The sequence below is a fragment of the Anoplolepis gracilipes genome, chromosome 11, assembly GCF_047496725.1.
Source record: "Anoplolepis gracilipes chromosome 11, ASM4749672v1, whole genome shotgun sequence".
NCBI lineage: Eukaryota > Metazoa > Arthropoda > Insecta > Hymenoptera > Formicidae > Anoplolepis > Anoplolepis gracilipes.
The window spans coordinates 184,178-208,391 of NC_132980.1; the positions used below are offsets into that span (position 1 = coordinate 184,178).

At 31.3% G+C, this 24,214-nt stretch overlaps 1 protein-coding gene across 3 annotated transcripts; it reads left to right on the plus strand.

Annotated features, from left to right (window-relative positions):
• The first annotated feature begins 761 nt into the window (after nucleotides 1-761).
• Nucleotides 762-23,883, plus strand: LOC140671223 (sodium- and chloride-dependent glycine transporter 1). 3 transcript variants are annotated; one of them, XM_072902422.1, is made up of 10 exons: nucleotides 762-878; nucleotides 3,106-3,265; nucleotides 4,577-4,855; nucleotides 6,401-6,611; nucleotides 6,764-6,957; nucleotides 7,762-7,942; nucleotides 9,798-10,038; nucleotides 15,882-16,220; nucleotides 18,572-18,739; nucleotides 23,112-23,883. In XM_072902422.1, the coding sequence occupies exons 1-10, from the start codon at nucleotides 852-854 to the stop codon at nucleotides 23,235-23,237; spliced, it is 1,926 nt and encodes a 641-aa protein (XP_072758523.1). In that variant the 5' UTR covers nucleotides 762-851; the 3' UTR covers nucleotides 23,238-23,883. The 3 variants fall into 3 exon arrangements, with proteins under 3 accessions (XP_072758523.1, XP_072758524.1, XP_072758525.1); XM_072902423.1 differs by having other exon boundaries at nucleotides 18,611-18,739; XM_072902424.1 differs by lacking the exon at nucleotides 762-878 and adding an exon at nucleotides 1,800-1,957.
• Nucleotides 23,884-24,214: the final 331 nt, after the last annotated feature.

Consider the following 24,214-nt stretch of genomic DNA (forward strand, 5'->3'; position numbering starts at 1 on the left):
GTCCGAATTATCTTCTTTCATTAAGGAGGATTCACATTACCGAGCCGAATCTTGAGGTCTCGAGTCGAACTTCGAGTTGAATTTAATTAAACCTCTCAAACTTCCGTTACAATACAAATGTGTTAAAATTTTTAAAACGCGCGCTTACAACAAACATTTTGAATTGTCAACTATTCTTGTAATTTTCGAAATTTTAGCTTTTCGCTTCTCATGAATAATGTTGCCATCTTCTTTTTACACTATTACATTTTTATCATTATTTAATCCGAATCCATTACTAATTTGTTACAATCCAGCATCATTTTTTTCTAAATTATTGTAATGATGGAAATTTTTATCATAAATATATTATATCATAATTAATAGTATATCAATTTTTTATCACACTGTTCTGTCTTGTTATTAAAAACGAATCGCATAGATTAATTTATTAGTATAATTCACAGTTTTCGTTCGTCTTCTATTATTATCATTTTTATTAACTCGACGCTCGGTTTTATCATCCAATAAGTGTGTAACTTGATCGTACACAAATTTTTTTGATACGATTAGAAAATTTCAACTTTGGTGGAACACCGCGAATTGAAATGCGTATCATCAAAATGCTTGCGATCTCATGAAGTACACATATGCGATTGTGCGATTCGAAATTCGATTCAACAATGTGAACACGTGATCGCAATAACGTCCGATTCGAGGTTCCACTCGATAATGTGGATCCTGCTTTATATATATATATATATTATTAATTACCACCTATGATTGCGTCGACGCTCAGACAGTCTTCAACGTAGTCTCGAAGGCGAATCGAAATCACGACTCAAGCCGTCGGATTTTACCACAATTATACCATGACGGAATCTAAGAAGACGTCCCAGGTATGTCTTTTTGAAAATATTATAATGAGCGTGTCATACACATATATAATCAATAATGCGTATTGTGATTAATTATATTACACGATTTCGCAATTGAAAAGAGAGAAGCGTATCGGTCGCGTATTTAATCGCGTCTCTTATCACATACTTGGAAAGCTGCTTGCCCTCAAGATGCATATGTCGTGGAAGCTTCTTTTTCTATTCTATCAGATATTATCGCTATTCCATCGATATTAATGATTTGAAAATGTGTCCGAATTCGAGCTTAATAGTTTCATTTGAATCAAGTTTGTATTCAAGATGTAAATAAAATTTATCGTTGTGACATTAATTATTTATGATTTATTTTTTTTAATATCTTCTTATTTTGTTAAGAATCATTATACGTGAAGAAAATTTTTCAATATAGATTACATAAAAATATATTTTATGATAATTATTATAAAAGCTGGAATATAATGAAACATTTTTTTTAGAGTATTATTAAAAAATTTATTAAAATATTAATAAAATTATTTATACACCATTTGTAAAAATTGTAAATTTATAGATTACGCACTTGTTATGTACATCAAAATATTTGAACGATAATTTTTTGTAAGATATAAAATGTATATAAATATATAATATTAGGTTAATTAAAAATGTTGCAACTTTTCTTATAATATTAATATCTTTCACAAAAAATTATACTAATTTTATTATAATATAATTTTCTTCAAATACAGGACTGACGATCAAATTGTATATGTAGTGCGCCCGAGCGTGTCAGTATATGTACTTGAATATATTTCTTATTGTTTCATTTAAAAAGTATACAAAGTATAGAGAGAATTGACAGTGGAAGGGGAACGTGGGGTAGAACGGCATCACGGGGTACAATGGTGCAGAGTCGATATCTTTTTACAGAGATGCTACCGTGTCATGAAATATGTTGCAATTATTGCTATTAGGTGTCTCTCTCTGCGTACTGTTATCAATGGTCGCAATATTTTTAGTTGAAAGTTGTTATAAATTATTTAACACACTTGCTGTGCTCTCCGCAACTGAGTTGTAATTCTTCGATATATTTACACAAGGTAAACAATGATAAAATTCTATTTTTTATTACCGTAAATACATTTATGTTTTAAAATGATCTTTTCTTATTAATTTCATACTGTGTCTATGTAAATATTGATTAATTATAATTTTTTATATAACCAAAAGTAAATAAATACGTTTTAAGGCTTAATGAAATATTAGCCCACGAAATGTTGTACTTTTTATTTTTATACTAGAGAAAGAAAGAGAGTATACATAGATACTGTCTTTCAAAATTAATACCAAAAATTATTACATTAAAGGATATTTTTCCATGTTTTAAAGAGAAAAATATTTATTATAACAAGAGAATTGTTTTTATTTATTAATTTATAGTTATCATTTAAAAGTACAAATCTATATTCTTATGTTCTACATATCATACTATAATATGCAACTTTTAAGAAGTTTTAGACATCAATGTTAATGAAATAAACAAATATTGGAGGTAGTCCATTATACCCCGCATGAAGCATATCACGAAAATCTAGGCTTTTACTAAATCAATAATCTCGCCTATTTAAACTATTATTTTATAATAAACCTATGTTATTTCTTATAGTGGATATTCCAAAGAATATTTTAAGTAAAAAAAGATCGATTTATTTCTTTTTAATATGTTGAAAACTTGCTTAATGCTTACGTTGGCCGTTCTACCCCACGTTCCCCTAATATGATTTTAAGCTCTTCATGCTCATGCTAATTGTATTTTATTATTATCTTATTTTTCTCGCCTGCGTGCGAGGTACATGTAGTACGTATAATTAAAAATTAATATACACAATACTTTGTTAATAATATATAATATCTTATTTGTAATCACTTCGCGATTAGATTAAATGTTTGTTGTTAAAGGTTTGAGATTTTTGAGAGATTAATTCGGATTGATTCGACCGGCTCTTATCTTGTTACATGAATATGCTAAAAAATTCGACTCTGTTGAGATATATTCTCTCCTACCTTCTCCTCCTTTTTCTTTCATCTCTCTCTCTCTCCCTCTCTCTCTCTTTTTTTCTCTTTCTCTTCTGTACTATTCTTCGGCTATTCATGCATTGCAGCGTAGCATTATTAGATCTTTCCTTCATTGATTTGGCGATAATCTATATGATGCAAATATAACGTAGTTCTCGCATGTTATTGGCAGGTTTCGTTCGAACTTGGCGGCGCTTTAGTGGACCGACCAGATGAACCGAAGCGAGGTAGTTGGGCTAACCAGATCGAATTTGTTCTATCCTGCATCGGGTACGCCGTTGGCATCGGCAATGTTTGGCGTTTCCCTCTCTTCATATATCGCAATGGCGGCGGTACGTACATGTACATACCTTCGCGTATATGTAATCGTGCTCGCATCCGTATATCTGTCTCACGGTGTACATGGAAAATATATACTTCTGAAAGAGGAAGAGAGAGAAAGAGAGAGAGGGGGGGGGAGAAAGAGAGAGAGAGAGAGAGAGAGAGAGAGAGAGAGAGAGAGAGAGAGAGAGAGAGAGAGAGAGAGAGAGAGAGAGAGAGAGAGAGAGAGAGAAAGAGAAGAAAGGACAAACCAAGTTGGAGGAGCATCTCAAGTTAAAATTATCAAACTGTGCTAGCATTTTTTATAAATAACAATAAATAAAAGAAAATGTCACATAATAACACATAGAACTATAAAGTTTTATTAAGTTGAAGAAAGTTATATCAAAAATAAAATGTGTGACTCTGTCCAAAAAAGAGGATTTATAAGTATTATCTTATAAATCTTCTTTCTTTGTATCTCTCTCGATATTTGTATCTAATGTATTTACTCTCGGAATGTGTAGTTCAGTAAAAGCATTTATGATGTTGTGTTTACATAATGCCTTTTCTTGTTTTTATTTACTTACGAAACACGTTAGTACAGTTTAGCCGTTAAAAGCTTGAGATACCCTGTACATCACTGGGATGCAATATCTGTGTTCTTACATAAGGCGTCGAAAAATTATTAGCACAAACTTTGGAAAAGCTGATGCACAAACTTTGAGATTGCGTTGCAGATTTAAAAATAAGAAAAGTAGTTGGGCCACGTAAACAAAGGTCTGAAGACTCTTTCCGGAACTATATAGTTGATCCAAAAAAAAGATGAGATTTTTTTTTAATTAATATTATTATAAATTTTTAAACATAAATTATTAAATTTGTCATAGCTCTCTTTCTCTTTCTTTCTCTGTAAACTGTACTTCCTTTCATGTGTGTGACAAAAATCTGATTCTCTAAAAAAATTTTTAACCGTTGCATGTAGGATAACACGCGCGCGTATGATATGTCATTTAGTTAATACATTAGAATAATTTCAAAACAAGAATAATTAAGAATAATATTATAATAATTTTAAAATAGAGAACAGAATTTTGAACTAATTGTAAGAAAAAAATCTTCTCATATATGTATAATAGTGTTTGATTAAAAGATCCATTTATTTAATAAAGAATTTATTAATCAAAGATTAAAAAATTATACAGTCCATTAATTGAATAATTCGTTATAAAAGACAATAAAAGCGCAAGAAATAATTAAAATTGTAAATCCACAATTCTATCGATACATAATTGTTTTTACATTGCTTTGGAGAAGTAGTTAAAATTTGCATATTGTTATAGGCGCCTTTTTGATACCTTTCATTCTCATGCTGTTCACAATGGGTCTGCCTATATTCTTTTTGGAACTTTGTATGGGTCAGTATACTGGACTGGGCCCGGTAAAAGCTTTCAGTCGTATGGCACCAGCATTTCATGGTCTAGGCTATTGCATGTTGGTCGTTATTTTATTAGTGATGATATACTATATGATAATCGTTGCATGGACTTTATTCTACACCTTTGCCTCTTTCTTTCCAAAACTCGCCTGGGCGTACTGCGATAACGATTTTAACTCTAATGGTAAGTAAACTGGTATATAATTGGATTTTTGTCGTTTTATTTAAGCGAGCAAATATTATATTTAACTTTAGCGAATGCATAGTTAACTCTTACTCACGATTACTTTATCTATTTGCAAATGACTTTTGTAATATTATTATAGATATAATAACACAATGTACGTGCGTGTGTGTATTTTATTACTATACAGGGTGTCCCATTTTAATTCCTCCAGTCGAATATGTCGAAAACCAAGCCTGGGAGAGAAAAATGTTTCAGGCAAAAAAGTTGTATGGTTTCGTGGGGGCCATAAGATGGTACCATTGGTCTGACCTTGAAGAGTCATTTGAAGGTCACCTCTATTTTTTGTTACATATTCTTGTAGCTGACTCCGAGAGCTTTCCAAAACACTATGATAAAATGTTTTTTCATTAAACACTTTTCGAGTATAAGGCTTCAAAGTTGCAGTATTTTGACATCAAATACAAGATATATCTCTCGTAAAATATTCATTTCTCGATTATCTTACCCTAATACTTTTATGCACAGAATAGTGAGACGAATCAATTGGTGTAAAGAAAACACATAGTTATCTTTGAGAAAAAATCTGAATTTGCAACTAGCAGTTACAAATTTTTACTTTAACATAATTATGCCAGGTTTTAATTACGCCAATTGATTTGTCTCGTTATTTTGTGCTTAAAAGTATTTGGGTAAGAAAATCGAAAAATGAATATTTTACGAGATATCTTGTATTTTATGTCAAAATATTGCAACTTTGAAGCCTTATAACTCGAAAAGTGTTTAATGAAAAAACATTTTATTAAGGTGTTTTGGAAAGCTCTCGAGATAAGCTACAAGAATATGCAAAAATATATAGGGTGTTCCATTTAAGAAATTCAAAATGACCTTCACGTGACCTTCATGTGACTCTTCAAGGTCAAACTAATGGTCCCGTCTTATGTCCCTCTAGAAACTATACAACTTTTGTCTGAAACATTTTTTCGAATTTTCCATATTTTTCGAGATATTTCACTGGAGGAATTAAAATGGGACACCCTGTATATAACTTTCGCAAAGATATTTACATCGTTTATTTAAAATTATTACAAAAATGTGTTTTGGCTTAATAAAAGGTCGAAATACTTTTGTAAAGTTCACGGCATTCTGTATCTAAAAGCTTTTACATACCTTAATTGATCGAAATACTTTCATTGCTTTTAGCGTACATAAATTTATTAAATGTTTAAAATAACATTTTTCTTTATAAAAATATTGTGTAATAATAATAATGTATAAATGATATTAAATTACGTAAGAGATATTTCGTATATAAAAATAACGGAAAATATATTATGATTCTTTTATTAATTTGTGTGCTTTACAAGTCTAAAAAGAAATAAAATAAAATAATTAACTATCATTATGCAACTTGAAGCGTTTGGTAAAATAATCGTAGTAAATCTTTGAAGAAGATGTAATATTGATGGTGAAAAGAGAAGAAGTAGTCGTCGTGTTACACTCGTTCTCGGACGGTGCGTCTAACATTAATATCGACATCGACAGATTGTTATAGCGGCCTCGAGGATATAACATGCCAGAAGAGCACTAACTCAAACTCGATATTTTACAACAAAAGCTGCATGGCCATACACACAGTCTGTTCGCGTTACGGTTACTTCGATGGCGGCAATACCACTCACTGTTTCCAAAACGGCCAGGCAAAGGTCTTCGGTGATATCTACAATCGGACACTGTCATCCGAAGAATACTTCAGGTATAAGTATACGATATAAATTGTCACCAGCGCTGCATCGTGTCGGGAGGATCGGGAACGAGCCTTACGTCGCTGTGTTCAGCGTTGAGGAACGAGACGAAAATTTGTTCGAGATCGCGCTTGCAAAGCGTGTAATTGTCGATTGCGTTCAGAGACTACGTTCTTGGTATACACGGTGCTACATGGGAAGACTTTGGTGGCATACGATGGGAATTGTTCGGATGTCTCACTTTAGCTTGGATAGTGTGCTTCCTATGTCTAATACGCGGCATCCAGACCGTTGGCAAGGTTGTCTACTTCACCGCTCTATTTCCTTACGTTATCCTCACAGCTTTGCTAATACGAGGTAAGAAATATAAATAGAAAAGTTTTTTCTACAACGATAAAGGTTTTATTGGAGCTCAAGCCATTACCTGCCAATGTCTGTGTTAGTATTTATGAATAAACTTATCTTTTAATAATAAAATACGTAATAAATGTATATATATGTATATATAATATTTTTCTTCTTAAAGCTTTAAAGACGAGAAGCGATGTCGAGAAAAGTTATCAATTTCATGAATTTAGTATTAATTTTGAATCCTTTTTTTAAAAAGTAAAAGTAATTGGTATACTTAAAATAATTTATATTATAATTACGACTTTTAATGTATTAATTAAATTAGTACAAACTAGTAACTTGACAGATCTGTGTTATAGCTATATCTATTGAGAATATTTAAAGTTTACTAGAATTAAAAATGTATTAGAGATATATTATAGATGATTTTGAGAAAATATCTTGCTATTTTTTATCACAAAATGTAAATTAAAGTAAATAACAGATAAAATAAGGCAAGTAGATAAGACAAGCAAAAGTAACAGTTTAAATAATTATATCTTATATTAATTATATGTATAATAATAAATGGTTTCATTACCGACTGGAACTACGTGCTCAAACGATTCGAGATAAATCAGATTTGACATCGTTATTGATTAAAAACTATCTTCGACTTAACTTTTCCAAGCGCTTCTCTCTCCGTAAGCTTTTTCCGCATCCATTCGTACAGTAAGACTTCTGTAAACGGATCGCGCGACAATAGAATCCTAGCGCGAGAGATCGGCTAACTTTATCACGAGCGTGATTGAGAGGAAGATATTCGCACAGGTGTTACGTTAGACGGCGCCGATGAAGGCATTTTGTGGTATATCATGCCCGACTTTTCGACGCTGACGGACGCCAAGATGTGGGCGGACGCCGCCTCTCAAGTCTTTTATTCGCTTGGTATCAGCTGCGGATCTTTGGTCACCCTTGCGAGTTACAGCAATTTCAGCAACAATTGTCACAGGTGTGATCACATTAGAATAATATTGTATTTCTCACCTGTGGCTGCGATCAGTGTCGCGCTTAGATAATTTAAAATAATCTAGATCTAGATAAGATAAAATATATGCGTCTGTATCTGAAATAAGATAATGATAATCTTAATTTAAATATATCTAGATAGAATATATCTAGATAAATTAGTTGAATGTTTTATCTAGATACTTTTAAGATAATATTCAAAATTACAATTTATATAAAAATAATACACTTCAGAAAACTATAAAAAATATAAGCATATATTTCAGCTTAATACATTAAAGGTTTAGAGTTAAATTACAAATTTTTATTTTTTAAAAACAATAGTTTTTTCGAACATATTATCGGATAAACAATTTCTTCGAGGTACAAATATCTGTTGCCCGCAACTGAAAAGACGCTCCACTGGCGCGGATGATGGTAATGTTGTGTTATATTTTATAGATATATGATATACAGGGTGTCCCCGAATTGGCGGATCAACTCTCGTGAGTAGATAGAGCGTGTTAAACTGAAGAGAAAAATCTTATATCATTTTGCTAAATTCGCAATAATTAATGAAATATAAATTAATAAAAATCGGCCAATCCGTGCCAGCGATAAGCGCGCGGCGCGAAGAAGCCGCCTACTTGTTACTTGATACTAAGCGTGTGGCGAGACATATAAACGCAGCGCGCACTGTACGTGTCTGTTCAGTACGTCCTTTGTACGTCCTTTGTAGAGCGCTCCGACTACTGTCTGAGTACGAGAGTTGATCCGCCAATTCGGAGACACCCTGTATATAGTGTTATACAGGGTGTCCGGTAATAATCGCCCCATCTCTCTAGGGCAGATAGAACAGGTTAAACTGAACATAAAAGTCCTTTAGCATTTTACGATCTTCGTAATAATTATCGAGAAATTAATTAACGAAGATTGACAAATCCGCGCGAGTACAAGCGCGCGACGAGAAGGCCCATCCTACTGCTACGTGGTTACTAGGCGCTCAGTGGATGATAGGAGAAGCGATCTACGACTGGCAATGGATGCGTATGAGTAGCGCGTCTAGTAACCGCGTAGCAGTGGGATGGGCCTTCTCGCCTCGCGCTTATACTCGCGCGGATTTGTCAATCTTTGTTAATTAATTTCTCGATAATTATTACGAAGATCGTAAAATGCTATAGGACTTTTATGTTCAGTTTGATCTGCTCTATCTGCCCTAGAGAGATGGGGCGATTATTACCGGATACCCTGTATATGTGTTATATTTTGTAGATACAATATTTTCGAACGCAAAATGAGAAAAGTGGAACTGATTACATTATCTTAGATATTTTATAAAAGATACTACTTTTTTTAATCTGAGATACAGATAAAGATGTCATATTCTTTAATTATATAGATAAAAGATAAAATAAACAATAAAGACCTTAAGATAAAAATCTAGATAATTTTATTTAGATAACGGAAAACACTGGCTGCGATAATAAAAAAAATTGGAATAGAATATAGAGAAAATCCTTTTAACTTCGTCCTATAAATGCATACATACAATTCGATTGTATGAATAATTTATCGCGGACACATATGTATATTGCGTGTCATTATATTTATTCCTCCTAAAACCTTAGGATTTTGTTGGAGGTGAGGAAAGTAGGAAAGGATTAGGTGCATTAATGCGTTAGAAGAGGACCTTTTATTTTTGTTTTTAGAAAGAGAGGTAAAAGTGCTTTCCTCAAAACAACACGATGCTTGTGCCAAGTTTTTCTTTGTTCTAACACACACTTTCCTGAGGTTTATCCGTATTTCATTAATACGCTTGTCACGATATGCATGATAATTTGATTCTCTCCTATTTTCAGGGATGCAATTTTTGTCACCTTTACGAATCTATTCACATCCGTTTTCGCTGGCTTCGTAATATTCTCGATACTCGGATTCCTAGCCCGACAGATGCAAATGCCGATCAAAAAGGTAGTTCAACAGAATCCGGAAGGATTAGCCTTTATCGCTTACCCGGAGGCAGTGGTGCGGATGCCGTTGCCGAATCTCTGGGCCATTCTGTTCTTCTTCATGCTCTTCATCCTCGGCCTCGGTAGTCAGGTAAGCATGCGAGCGATTTTACACATACAGGTTCGCGAACCTAAACGCGCTGCAACAACGATAAACGGAAATAAAAAAATATTATCGCGATAAACGTTTAAAGAAGCTATGTAAGAAAGTTTTATTTCCATTTTCACCGGGAAGAGATACTCCGCTCCCACTTTTCGTCACTTACGATGATGAGAAAAATAATTATTAGTGCGATGAAGCGAGCGGAGACAGAGAAGACGGGGGCGGGAGAGCAGGAAGCGCGAGATGTAAATTTCAATTTTCCTTCGCGTAACGAGAAATTTCACTGCGCTAACTGCGTTTGTTCCAAGTCGTGTATATTCGCAAGATGAGTCGACACACACACACACACACATACACACTCTTGCCTTCTCCGGTTATTCGAAATAATTTAACTGTGTATATAATAAATGAAGCAAAATACGTGCGATATGTAGAATGTAGAATAATCGTATGATTCGAATTTCTCGCGACAGTTTGGAATTTGAATAATAACGGTTCGTGTTGCCTCAATCGATATCCAAAGAAGATTTTATTTGTGCTCAAGGAAGAAATATTTGTATTTATATATATCTTTTTTTGCAATTTTAAGTTAAGACATACAGGGTGTCCCATTTTAATCCCTCCAGTCGAATATCTCGAAAACCAAGCCTGGGAGAGAAAAATGTTTCAGGCAAAAGTTGTATGGTTTCGAGGGGAGGGTCCCGTTAGCACACATCCCTATAGCACACAACCATACATATTGACCGATGCCTAGGGTAACCAGCACGTTTAGTCAATCAGAAGGTTCTAATGTTCATTGGCCAATTAGCATTGTGCGCTATCGGATCCCGTCCGTTTCGAGGGGGCCATAAGATGGTACCATTGGTCTGACCTTGAAGAGTCATTTGAAGGTCACCTCAATTTTTTTAAATGCCACCTTCTATTTTTTGTTACATATTCTTGTAACTGACTTCGAGAGCTTTCCAAAACACTATGATATAATGTTTTTTCATTAAACATTTTTCGAGTTGTAAGGCTTCAAAGTTGCAATATTTTGACATAAAATACAAGATATCTCGTAAAATATTCATTTCTCGATTATCTTACCCTAATACTTTTATGCACAGAATAATTAGACGAATCAATTGGTATAAAGAAAAGACATAGTTATCTTTGAGAAAAAATCTGAATTTGCAACTAGCAGTTACACATTTTTACTTTAACATAATTATGCCAGGTTTTAATTACGCCAATTGATTTGTCTCGTTATTCTGTGCATAAAAGTATTAGGGTAAGAAAATCGAAAAATGAATATTTTACGAGATATCTTGTATTTTATGTCAAAATATTGCAAATTTGAAGCCTTATAACTCGAAAAGTCTTTAATAAAAAAACATTTTATCATAGTGTTTTGGAAAGCTCTCGAGATAAGCTACAAGAATATGCAAAAATATATAGGGTGTTTTATTTAAGAAATTCAAAATGACCTTCACGTGACCTTCATGTGACTCTTCAAGGTTAAACTGATGGCACCATCTTATGTCCCTCTAGAAACCATACAACTTTTGTCTGAAACATTTTTTCGAATTTTCCATATTTTTCGAGATATTTCACTGGAGAAATTAAAATGGGACACCCTGTATAAAATATATCATATCAAAGGTTTCATAATATTGGAGCATATCCCCAATTAAAAAAGAAATGAAATATTGAATACACGTGAAAGCTCTACATAAGATGCTTTATACGATGTTTTGCATCTTGTAGCAAAGCTACGTACTAATTGACGTAATAATTAGAGAAGTAAATACAGATATATTTGAACGTATTTATTTCTTTGTATCAAATGCGAATTTTAAACTGTTTTTTCTCATTCTTGTAAAGTTGCAATTTCGATGTAATGAAACCTTTTATATACATATATACAATTTTATATAAAATATGTTTTATCTTACATTTGCAATAAAACGCATAATAATTAATATCAATTTTACTTCACTATTCATTACTTGTTTATTATTCGTTTATTACATATAAAAAAGATATTATTTTGTGCTTTGGAAATAATAAAGAATTTGCGTCGTAATTAGAAATGAGATAGTCAGATTAAAAGAATGTAGAATTGTATTAATTTTCATGCTTTTATGCGACATAGAATGTTAATCTGATATTTATGGTTTTTGTTATGTTTGTCTTTCTGTTTTAATGATGTAACGATATCCTATTGTATCAATACAATATTGTAGTTAACAATTGTGTAAATCGAAACCAAATTTATTTTGACTTGATTGACTGTCGCATATTATATCATACACATTATTATAATATCTATGAGATATCGCGATATTTTATTGTATAATAAACAATTTGATAAAGCTATAAAAATAGGTCAATGAAAAACTTTTTCATCGTATGCGTGTATATGTGTATAATGAGTGTTGATTTCTTTAGAATCTTCTTTTAGATACGTAAAACAAATCTATTTCTCTATGCATGTGCTCCGTATATTTAGCAGCATATCGCTACACAAATAGACTTTGACAGTTATAATACAGGCATTAAAATGTTATATACGTAATACAGACTCGCAGGAAATATTGATCGTCAGAATAACTTGTTCATTACGTATCGATTAGGTTATTTCACAAAGATTTCACGAACCATCCTGGTGCTGAAGAAAGCACTATTCAAACGCCTTGAGAAACTGCTGGCGTATTTGTCAAACGATGCCGCGGGCGAGATGGATGCACCTCTCGCTTTCGTAAACGACTAGTCTGGGCTGTGATCGTTTCGTGTTGCTTTTGTATCGTAAAACTCTCGTCGTTCTATTCAGAAGCTCATATATCATAGAAGAAATTATAGCTCACTGTCTCGGAATGAAATCCACATTTTCTCTTTTCTTTCCTTTATTGAAATCTTTTCCGTTTTCTAATGGCTCATCTGTGATTTCATAAAACACGAACGAGTAAAAAACTCTAAAACATTATCTATCTTGTGTTTATATTGTAAAATCGAACATTTATTTCTCATAATAATAATCGACATTATTCAAAGCGAGTTTGATTAAATTTCTCTCTCTCTCTATATATATATATAGTGTCCCATTTTAATTTCTCCAGTGAAATATCTCGAAAAATATGGAAAATTCAAAAAAATGTTTCAGACAAAAGTTGTATGGTTTCTAGGGGGACATAAGATGGTGCCATCAGTTTGACCTTGAAGAGTCACACGAGTGTCACGTGAAGGTCATTTTGAATTTCTTAAATAAAACACCCTACATATTTTTGCATATTCTTGTAGCTTATCTCGAGAGCTTTCCAAAACACTATGATAAAATGTTTTTTCATTAAACACTTTCGAGTTATAAGGCTTCAAATTTGCAATATTTTGACATAAAATACAAGATATCTCGTAAAATATTCATTTTTTGATTATCTTAGCCTAATAATTTTATTCACAGAATAACAAGACAAATCAATTGGCGTAATTAAGACACATAGTTATGTTAAAGTAAAAATGTGTAACTGCTAGTTGCAAATTCAGATTTTTTTCTCAAAGATAACTATATGTTTTCTTTACACCAATTGATTCGTCTAATTATTCTGTGCATAAAAGTATTAGGGTAAGATAATCGAGAAATGAATATTTTACGAGATATCTTGTATTTTATGTCAAAATATTGCAACTTTGAAGCCTTATAACTCGAAAAGTTTTTAATGAAAAAACATTTTATCAAGGTGTTTTGGAAAGCTCTCAGAGTCAGCTACAAGAATATGTAACAAAAAATAGGGGGTGCCGTTTAAAAAAATTGAGGTGACCTTCAAATGCCTCTTCAAGGTCAGACCAATGGTACCATCTTATGGCCCCCTCGAAGTCATACAACTTTTGCCTGAAACATTTTTCTCTGCCAGGCTTGGTTTTCGAGATATTCGACTGGAGAAATTAAAATGGGACACCCTGTATATATACTGTATATAATAGAGTGTTCAATTTATAATTTTCTCACGCAACTATTTTTCGAATTATTCATTGTTCAAAAAAATGTTTCAAATCGAATTTACTTTGTTTTCACAAGGATATCTTATTGTAGACACAAGCCCTGTCTAGGTGCAGATGCTTCCAAGATTTCAAAGTGATGTTTATTTTTTTTATGGAGTTACATATGTTTGCTTATTGTTAGCTAGACGTATAACTCATTCCAAGACAATTCATTGACTTATAATATGTTGGTCTTCCAAAGTCATTTATCATCGTTTAAATTCTCTCTTCGCTGAATATCCAAAAAATCTTCTTTGTCTTCTGAAAAGGACAAGCTTAGACATTAACACACTGATTTATTCTGTCCTTGAATAACAAATGTACGTTCTCAAAAGTTGCTCTGGTAATTTGTTGACAAGTATCCAAGTATATTATATTATTCATCTTATCAGAGTGAAGAGTTCTTCTTAGTAAACTTTATCTTTTACAAATTCCCGCTAGAAAAATCATGGATTCCCTTCAGCATTTATTGTTAGTATTATACGTCAATGAATTTGTCTCGAAATAAGTTACGCGCTTAGCTTAAATAAAAATATATAGTTTTATTAAAAGAAAATAAAGGTCACTTTGAAATTTCGGAGATACTCCTCCATCTAGGCAAAACTTGTGTCCATAATAAAGTGTCCCCGTTGAAACAGAGTAAGTTCTATTTGAAATTTATTTTCGAACAACGAATAATTCGTAAGATAATTGCGTAGAAAAATTATAATGACATACCTTGTATGTAGTATAAATAAAAATGTGAAAACCTGCAGCATCTAGATAAGATTTTCAATGAGAATTTCATCAACAATAAGAAAAATGAAAAATTCTTTGAGAACAGAATAATGAAACTGTCCAAAAAAATGACAAAGAATTCGGACATCATTTATCAAAGTTGGTTTTGTATTAAACTTACTCTTTATAATTTGTCCTTGAATTTTTTTAAAAAGAAATGGAAAGACCATTTTTGACCAATAAAATATTTGTTTTCTATTGTCTGGTTTGCTCGACTACTTCTCGGCATCTTTAGGCAGTTTCATTGTCCTCTTTGCTGTCGAAACAATTTTTATTTTTCTTATTATCAGTGAAAATCTTTTCAAGCTGCATGTTGAAGATTTTCACATTTTTATTCATACTGTAAAAAATAATTGCAGAAAAATATCTATAATTTTCTTATAGATACAGTGTACAAATTTTCAGACAGAATTTTCAAAAGGATATCTAAATTTTCAAATATTTTTCTAAAATTTTGGAAAAATGACTCTTGTTTAAAATTACTTTGAGACAGTTCTGAAATATCAAATAAAAATATGTCTGAATTTTTAGGCAACTTTTTACAGTAGGTACACATTTTATTTCTTCTCGTAAGAAAATTTTATAAGGACTGAAATATAGTAATCTGATGAACAACAGTTTAAAATTTTATATTTATTCTATACTGATATTCTGAAATAAATCTTTATTCTGGAATAAACCTTAAGGACAAAAATTTATGAAAAATAATGTAGAAAGTAATTTTACAGGACAATGTAATTTTACTTCGCATAATCAGTTATTTTTCACTGCAAATATTAAACAAAATTATATGGAATCATAGACTAATTTTCTTTTAACTTAGAATACTTTAAAAATCCGACAGTTTGATTCAAAATCGCGAATAATTGGAACTCCTAATTAAAATTAATTAATAAAACAGAATAGATATAGATTTTAAAATAGATAAATATATAATAGTAAAAAAAAAGGAAAAAAATAAAAAAAAAAAAAAAAGAGAAATGGAGAGAATTGAAGAAGAAAGAAAAACGGTTCTTTTAGTCATTTTTATGATACAGTTTGCAGGTGTACAAGCGATAAACACTGCCATACTAGACAGACGTCCAGATTTGCAAAAATATGAAAGCCTTGTGATATTGGGAATATGCGTTACCTGCTGGCTTCTAGCGATTCCAATGGTGTTTGGCGGCGGTATCTACTTGTTCAAACTGATGGATTGGCATACCGCCTCGTGGGCGATCCTATTGATCGGCTTCGCCGAAATCGTTGTGCCCTCCTGGCTCTACGGATGCAACAAATTCCTGAGTAACCTCGCTGAAATGAAAATGAGATTTGGTCGTTTTCTCCACGGCTATTGGTGGTTGTGCTGGGTAATCCTCGCACCTTTCACTTGCTTAGTAAGTGTTTATTTTCTTACTATAATCATTTCAGTTGCGGTTTAATCTTTTTGTTGTTAACAATTTAACTAAACCTGCTACAGTTAGAGGTTTCACAATATCAGTCAAATATACAAAGCGTCTCGAAACAAAAAGATAGACCCTTATTTTAGTGTCATAATTTTTGTTGTTGCCGAATATAAGAATGCTAAATTTAGCTCTTGAAATTAAGTTGTAAAATATTAATCACATTGTTACAGCTCGAATTTACAACGATTATGATAAGAAGACTATAATTAAAATTCCAGAGAGCTTATTTAAAACTTATGATTTTTATGCTCCCTAAGTAAAACCGTAATTGAAAAAATTTAAATATAAATATAAATAATTATTAACGATTTAATTTATTATATTTAATTTACTATATGTATATATATATATAAACAATACAAAATGATGATTTATATTATCTGAATAAGAAATTTTTATTGTAAATTGTCAGTCGTTCACAGATAAAAATTTTTAAAAAAATTTCTGTGAATCTTTAATTCACATAATTCGTATATAATACAGTAGGTTACATGTAGAGCATACATTAATTGATTTACAACAGAATTAGAGATTACAGAAATTTTTTAAAAATGTTTATCCGAATGAACGATTGACAATTTACAATAAAAATTTCTTCAGATAATATAAATTGTCATTTTATGTCGCTTCAATTCTAATCTATTGTTATTAAAATAAATTTCTCCTTTACACGTTTGCGACTAAATTGCGCGACAATCAAAACTTTAATAACAGTTCCAATGTATATAATTGCTAAACGGTACAATCGACGAGTAGTAGTAACGAGGGGGAGACGCGGCATCACGATGCTTAATCCCATCGAAGTAAGGAGCCCACGTTTATTAACTATAAACTTTGCAGAAAGTTCGGCGACACAGCGAGAGAATATACCGTAAATTAGTTTCGACCATCGCATAAAGACGATTAATCAAATTTATATATGGAAAATAATGAAATTTAAGCTTTAGGCCATTGATTACTGGAAGAACTCTGTTGCAAAATAATATATATGCTTCAAAGGTAAAAAGAAAGAGAAATATTCCTAAAATTCCCAAAGGAAGAGAAAATATTCCTAAAACTTTTTACACAAATTTTATATCGAATGTTTTTTAATCAATCTAAAATAGTTTAACAATAATCTGTTGGAAAAATTATTCTGAGTAAAAGTCATCGTGTAAATATTTGTTTCTAAATAGTTATATATGGTAAATATAAAAACTTAAAGTTAAATTAGAATATTATAGAATATTATAATTTCGCATAATAACAGTTCTACATATAATAAACAATTTTGAAGGATTTTTATACAAGATAGCCCTGCAAATAAGTAATATAAATAAAGGAGTAATATCTCGTGCAAAAATAAATCGAAAATGTAGAATAACATTTTTTCGTATAAAACTTCGTGTAAACTTTTCGAGAAAATTGTGGTTCAAAAGTTTGAAGAATTAATAACATTTACATTTATAATATTTTTCTTTGAATGACTTTGAATAACTTTTTTTTATCAAACATTGCGTGCGTCAATTTATCTAATAATATTATTGGTTTTTTATTTGTTAATATTAGAGAAATGTTACAAAAATTTATTCTTTTTAAGTTTAAAGTAATTTAAATTGAAAAAGAGAATTATATATGAAATATAAGAAAATATCAGATTTATTTTTTTCAATTGAGAAAATATTGTTAATATTAATAGATATTGTTAATATTAATATCAATAAAAAAATATTAAATTTTAATAACCATTGTCGAAAGAGAGAAAGAGAGAATATTAATAACACACATAGATATTAGTTATCATAGATAAGAATATAGATAATCTGATATTTACATAAATAAAAAAATACGATACAATTGTATCTTTTTATTTGATTCTATATCTGAACTTTCTAAATAGATTATCAAAACTTCAGGCTCGCAAAACTCGCCATTCGGGTCTGGCTACGCTGTTTGCGTCCCTAGGAGGCAAACAGCGAAGCGTCGTATTTCCCACGACCAGACTGCTTAATTAATCCGGCTACCTGTCGCGAGGCACGCCCTTACCACCGCATCCCCTACTCGCGTGCCGTGCGAATTTTTATTTATAACGGCTGAATTTCGCCGACGCCATCGCGGGAATTGAAAATATTTCCCTCGACGGGCGCCGAACTAGTGACCTGCGAAAGTTAGTTTTGATTAAAAATTCGAAATCTCCCTTAATTGATAATTGTGTCACGCACACACGTGCTGTTTCTCGAACCTTTACAGGATATAACGAAAAATGACCGACTAAACAACCGCGCTTCGCTTTTTATCCATAGGGGGTCTTTGGGTATCAACTGCAACAAACTGACTTTCAGGGGAGTTATGGACCGTCCTATATATTTCCGGTCTGGGCGAGCGTAATTGGAATTGGGATCGGATTGGCAACGTTGGTGCCACTGCCAGTCTTCTTCTTTGTGCAAGTCTGGAAAGCTTGGAAAGCCGAGGTGAGACATTTCTCTCTTTGCGCACAAAAGATTCCAAATTTCCGTTAACTTACAAATGCGTGATCTGTCATTTTTCAAGGTTTCTAGGTATAATGATTAAAACAGTAAAACTTTACAGTTAAAGCAGCTTAATTTTAAAACCAACCCAGGTTGGTTACATATTCGTTTTATAAACGTTTTCTAAACGCATCCAATATTTTTTAACCGTCAAACACCAATAAGAAACGTTTCAACAGAAACATTTTTCAAATCATGCTTTAAGGAACGTATTTTTTACGTTTCTATAAATAGAACAAAAATTAATTTTTTAATTCAAAATTATATATATATATATATACACATTATTAAGACTGTACTTATTAAGACGATCCCCAGATAGCACAGAAAATTAAAAGATGACGAAAAGATGTCTTTTTTAAGTTATCTTTCTGACAAGGCTAAAAGATGTCTAAAAGAATATCTTTCTATCTACAAAAAAAGTCATTTTTTAAAAGATGTCGCCTAAAAGTCGTAATTAATTTTAGTCGACGAAAAGATGTCTTTTCAACAAGACAAAAAAAATCTGTTTTATAAAATACGTGTTTTTTTGTTTGCCACTACGTGGCGTGTTCAGACTTAACTATAACTCGTATTCAAGTTTTCATAACATGAATATAAAGCCTAAAAGAACAGGTACTAAAAGTATAATTTAAATTATGCCTTTTTTGTCAGTTTGACTTGTGATGTAATCTCGACAAGAGATTCAGAACACGATGAAAATAGGTGGATTATATCCATATATTTTATTGAATCTGTGAATAAACAAATTTTTCACAAATAAAGGAAAAAAAAAAACTGTATTTTGACAGTTTCTTAAACGTTTTTTTTTTTTTTTGTTAGAAAATGACGTTTCCCTTAATGTTTTTTAAGTGGACAATTTAACCAATCAGAAACGTTTTTGAAACGAATATGTGCTATTTGGGCAAGTGACTCTTTTCGGTTTGCAATAAAAAATGCTTTAAACTGGCATTCTTCATTCATCTTTCATTTTCTCTTAATTAGAACCACACATTTTTCCAATACATAACATCTCGAAAATTGTTGAAATAATGTCCCCGAAAGAAGCACGAGATTAATTAATTTTTTACCTATTGATTTATAGATTCTAGCTGATTCTTTTTTTACATATATCTTCTCTACATTATATATCTATTGTTATTTATAACTATTTTACTGTTTGACTTTTTTTTCCTGATAACCAGGACATGAGAGCGAAACATTTATTATTTATATTTATTATTGTATAAAATTTATATATACAATATATATGTAACCCAAACCACATACCAATTATTGCGCCTTAATTCTTATTATTCCGATTATTTTTTTAAATATAATTTATATCGTAGAAAGCCATTTTTCTTTCTTTGTTGAAATCTGTCACGCTTAGTTGTTGTGCAGAAATTTATCATCTGCTTTTGCTACTTTTATTTTTTTGCCTGGTGAATATTTCTCGCTCACCTGCTACAACATATCACTATTTTTCAGCTGTACTCTATATCAACATTTTCTTATTAGTAAAATACTTTATCTTGCTTATTATTAATGCGCATAATTGTACACTTTTAATGACTGTAATACTTATTGTTAGTACTAAATGATTGTAACTGAGCATATATATATATATATATATATATATATATATGTGCTCAGTTTATTTTTATTATATACAATATTTAAACAGCGTTTTTTTTCTTAAATTACTAATACCGATATGCATAATGCTTTGTCCTAATAATTATCTTCGCCAAACTATTTCTACATATCTAACAATAAGAGGTCATCAGTTCTAAGGTAATTCTAATTCTGTCAGTACTAACATAAAAAATTACCTATTTATCTATCTATCCAAATAATTTATTAAAGACTCCATTGAAAATATTCAGTTATACATTCACATATTTAGTTACTAGGTTGTTCCAAATTTAATAAATTTTTAAAACTTAAGGGTATAATTAGTAAATGGTTCATGTAAAGTTCTAATATTATTAAGATAAAAATAAAATACGAGTACATATTATATTCTTCAGAATAAAAAAAATATAGATTGTCGAAAAATGTCGAAATTACCATTTGGCTCAATGGTTTAAATACGGTACGCTGCGCATTTAAAAGTTAAGAATAATTTACTCTTTCTGCGAAAAATAAACCATTCTTTTAAAGAAGAATGTATGAAATAGATATATAAAAACCATTAACTTTTTCGTAGAAAAGTTCAAACTGAGATTTCTTAATAACCAGAATTCTTTGTTGCTTAATGACTTATCGGCTGGCATTCTTTCAGAATGAGAGATTATTGCATTAGAGAGAGAATGATGCACGGGCGATCTGGTCATTAATTTTCACTAATGGAGAAAGTGGAAACAATTACGAAATCACTTAACAGTTTTGATCAAGTTGGTCTCATTCTTTATATACCATCAATTAATCAAACGCGAGTGAAAACTTTTGCCATTTACACGCACAATGCGTCCGCTAGCTGAATATGACATATTTAAAAAAAAAAAAAAAAAAAAATTCACCTACGCGCAGCAAACACTGCGATTTATGTTAGCGACGTTGTAGCGACCATTACACGTTATTTCCGTTATCTCTTGATTAGAGGGAAAATCTCCCGATAGCTACGTCACGCTGTCAGCGCGGCACGGCGCGGCGGTTACGGGCCGATTTAGAAGTTGCCCTGGCCCATGCCGTAAAATCTCGAGAACTCGGGAAACGTCTTAATACAAGTTTTTCTACGGTACGTAGGTAATCGTACTTTGAAACGAAAAGTTTCCCCGGGAACCTGCCGCTCTTTCCATCGCCTCGAATACAGGGCCGCCGCAAGCGAATCAAAGGGAGTCGTCGACGTTGCGAGTTGTGATAAAATTGGAACCGCGCTAAAAATTGTGACGTTTAAAGCATAAAAATTGTGATGTTAAAAGAAAAAAAAGAAACACATTGCGGGAATGAATTTTTTTTTTTTTTTTTTGTTTTTTATTAAATTGAAGAGATCTGTCGCAGCTTTGAAATTTTCTACACAGATACAAACAATATTTGCATTACTCAACATATTTTGCAATATGAACATAATTTTTCATAATTTTTCTTGCCGCATTCCTAGTCCCCAAGTAGCACATATTCGTTTCAAAAACGTTTCTAATTGGTTAAAATGTCCACTTAAAAAACGTTAAGGGGAACGTCATTTTCTAACAAAAAAAAAAAAAAAAAAAAAAAAACGTTTAAGAAACTGTCAAAATACAGGTTTTTCCCTTTATTTGTGAAAAATTTGTTTATTCACAGATTCAATAAAATAATGCATATATGGATATAATTCATCTTTTTCATCGTGTTCTGAATCTCTTGTGAGATTACACCACAAACTGACAAAAAGACATAATTTAAATTATACTTTTAGTACCTGTTCTTTTAGGCTTTATATACATGTTATGAAAACTTGAATACGAGTTATAGTTAAGTCTGAACACGCCACGTAGTGGCAAACAAAAAAACACGTATTTTATAAAACAGATTTTTTTTGTCTTGTTGAAAAGACATCTTTTCGTCGACTAAAATTAATTACGACTTTTAGGCGACATCTTTTAAAAAATGACTTTTTTTGTAGATAGAAAGATATTCTTTTAGACATCTTTTAGCCTTGTCAGAAAGATAACTTAAAAACGACATCTTTTCGTCATCTTTTAATTTTCTGTGCTATCTGGGGATCGTCTTAATAAGTACAGTCTTAATAATGTGTATATATATATAATTTTAAATTAAAAAATTAATTTTTGTTCTAGTTATAGAAACGTAAAAAATACGTTTCTTAAAGCATGATTTGAAAAATGTTTCTGTTGTAACGTTTCTTATTGGTGTTTGACGGTTAAAAAATATTGGATACGTTTAGAAAACGTTTATAAAACGAACATGTGTTACCTGGGTCTCCTCTTGACTGTCAAACATCAATATTATTTGCTCTTTAAAAATATTAGTTTTTTTTTCTATTCCTCTTTCTTTGGGAAACACTGAATGAAATTTTACATAAAGTGTTAGCAGCGCGCGCGGCGGCCCTGTCTGATTCGCACCTATTTCTACAGAGGGAGAAAGAGGGATAGGGGTTGAGGGAGAGAGAGAAAGAAAGAAGATAGCTCTATTCCTTGACCGCTTCCGTTTTCTGTTAGCCGATAAATTTAACATTACTCTTATCTCCCTTTCTCCGCGTTGTTTGTGGCCATTCTGCCACATACTTTGAAAGTACTTGTGTGGTCGCGCGAAAAGATATGATTTCGCGCCGATATCTCGCCCATTATCGATTCCGCAACAATTTAATTTGTGCCCTTTTAATTGTTTTCAGAATTTGTGGTCCATATTTCAATCTTCGCCGTTATGGAAAGCAGCCGAGCAGAAAAATATGTTAGATAATGGCAGTGCCAACACTGCGGTGATCAATCCAACATACGTTTCCTCAGATAAGGAATAGAATTTTTGTACGCGCGGTAAGACTGTAGCTCGAATAGTTTTCAAAATATCGATTGTCTCCTAATGAAAACGATGGTATTTTAGATGCGAATTTAACGTGCGAAAATATTAACTGACCTAAATATTTTGTATTGTATCAGTTAATTTTTGTAACTCGATCGTTTATTTTTGTAACGTTTCTACTCAAATTGATCTTGGGTAGAAATATAAAAAGCCTTTGGTTATTTCAATAATGAAATGTCTATATTGAAAAAGCATTAGATTGAATTTATTTAAAAATTACCAAAAAGTTGTAATTTAAAATTAATTTGCGATAAGATAGATGTTTATGTGTTTTTTTTTTTATTATGTTTGTTAAATTTGTTCTTTGAGATTATATCTGAAGTTTCCGAAGCCCTTGTGGGTCTTTCCTTTAGAACAATTTTGAAATAGATAGACATACGAATGTATTATAATTTACTATTCATTACGATTCATATAATGACAGTTAACAAAAATATTTGCATTAATAAAAGAAATGAAGATGTCGCGAGAGAAAGTAATTTTTATTCCGTTCTAGGAATATATTTATCTAAGAACAAAAATGTTATATCAAAATAATATAAAGTAGAATATAAAATAATTAATAAATCTTTATGTCATCTTACACAGTGTGCAATTTCTTTCGACAGAAATATAAAATCACTTTAATGATTCTAAAATGTACTAATTTATTGTATTGTCATAATGTTAAGTATTATACATATATAAAATGAATTTTTACATTATGTAAAACTCTTAATTGAGTATTAAAAAATATATATACATATGTGTGTGTGTGTGTAATCAATTTTTACATTATGTAAAACTCTTAATTGAGTACATTTATATGTATTAAAAAATATATATACATACACGTGCGTGTGTGTGCGCGCGCGCGTGTGTGCGTGCGTGCGTACGTATGTATTTCTTTTAGTTAGTAACGTCACGGAGAATTAT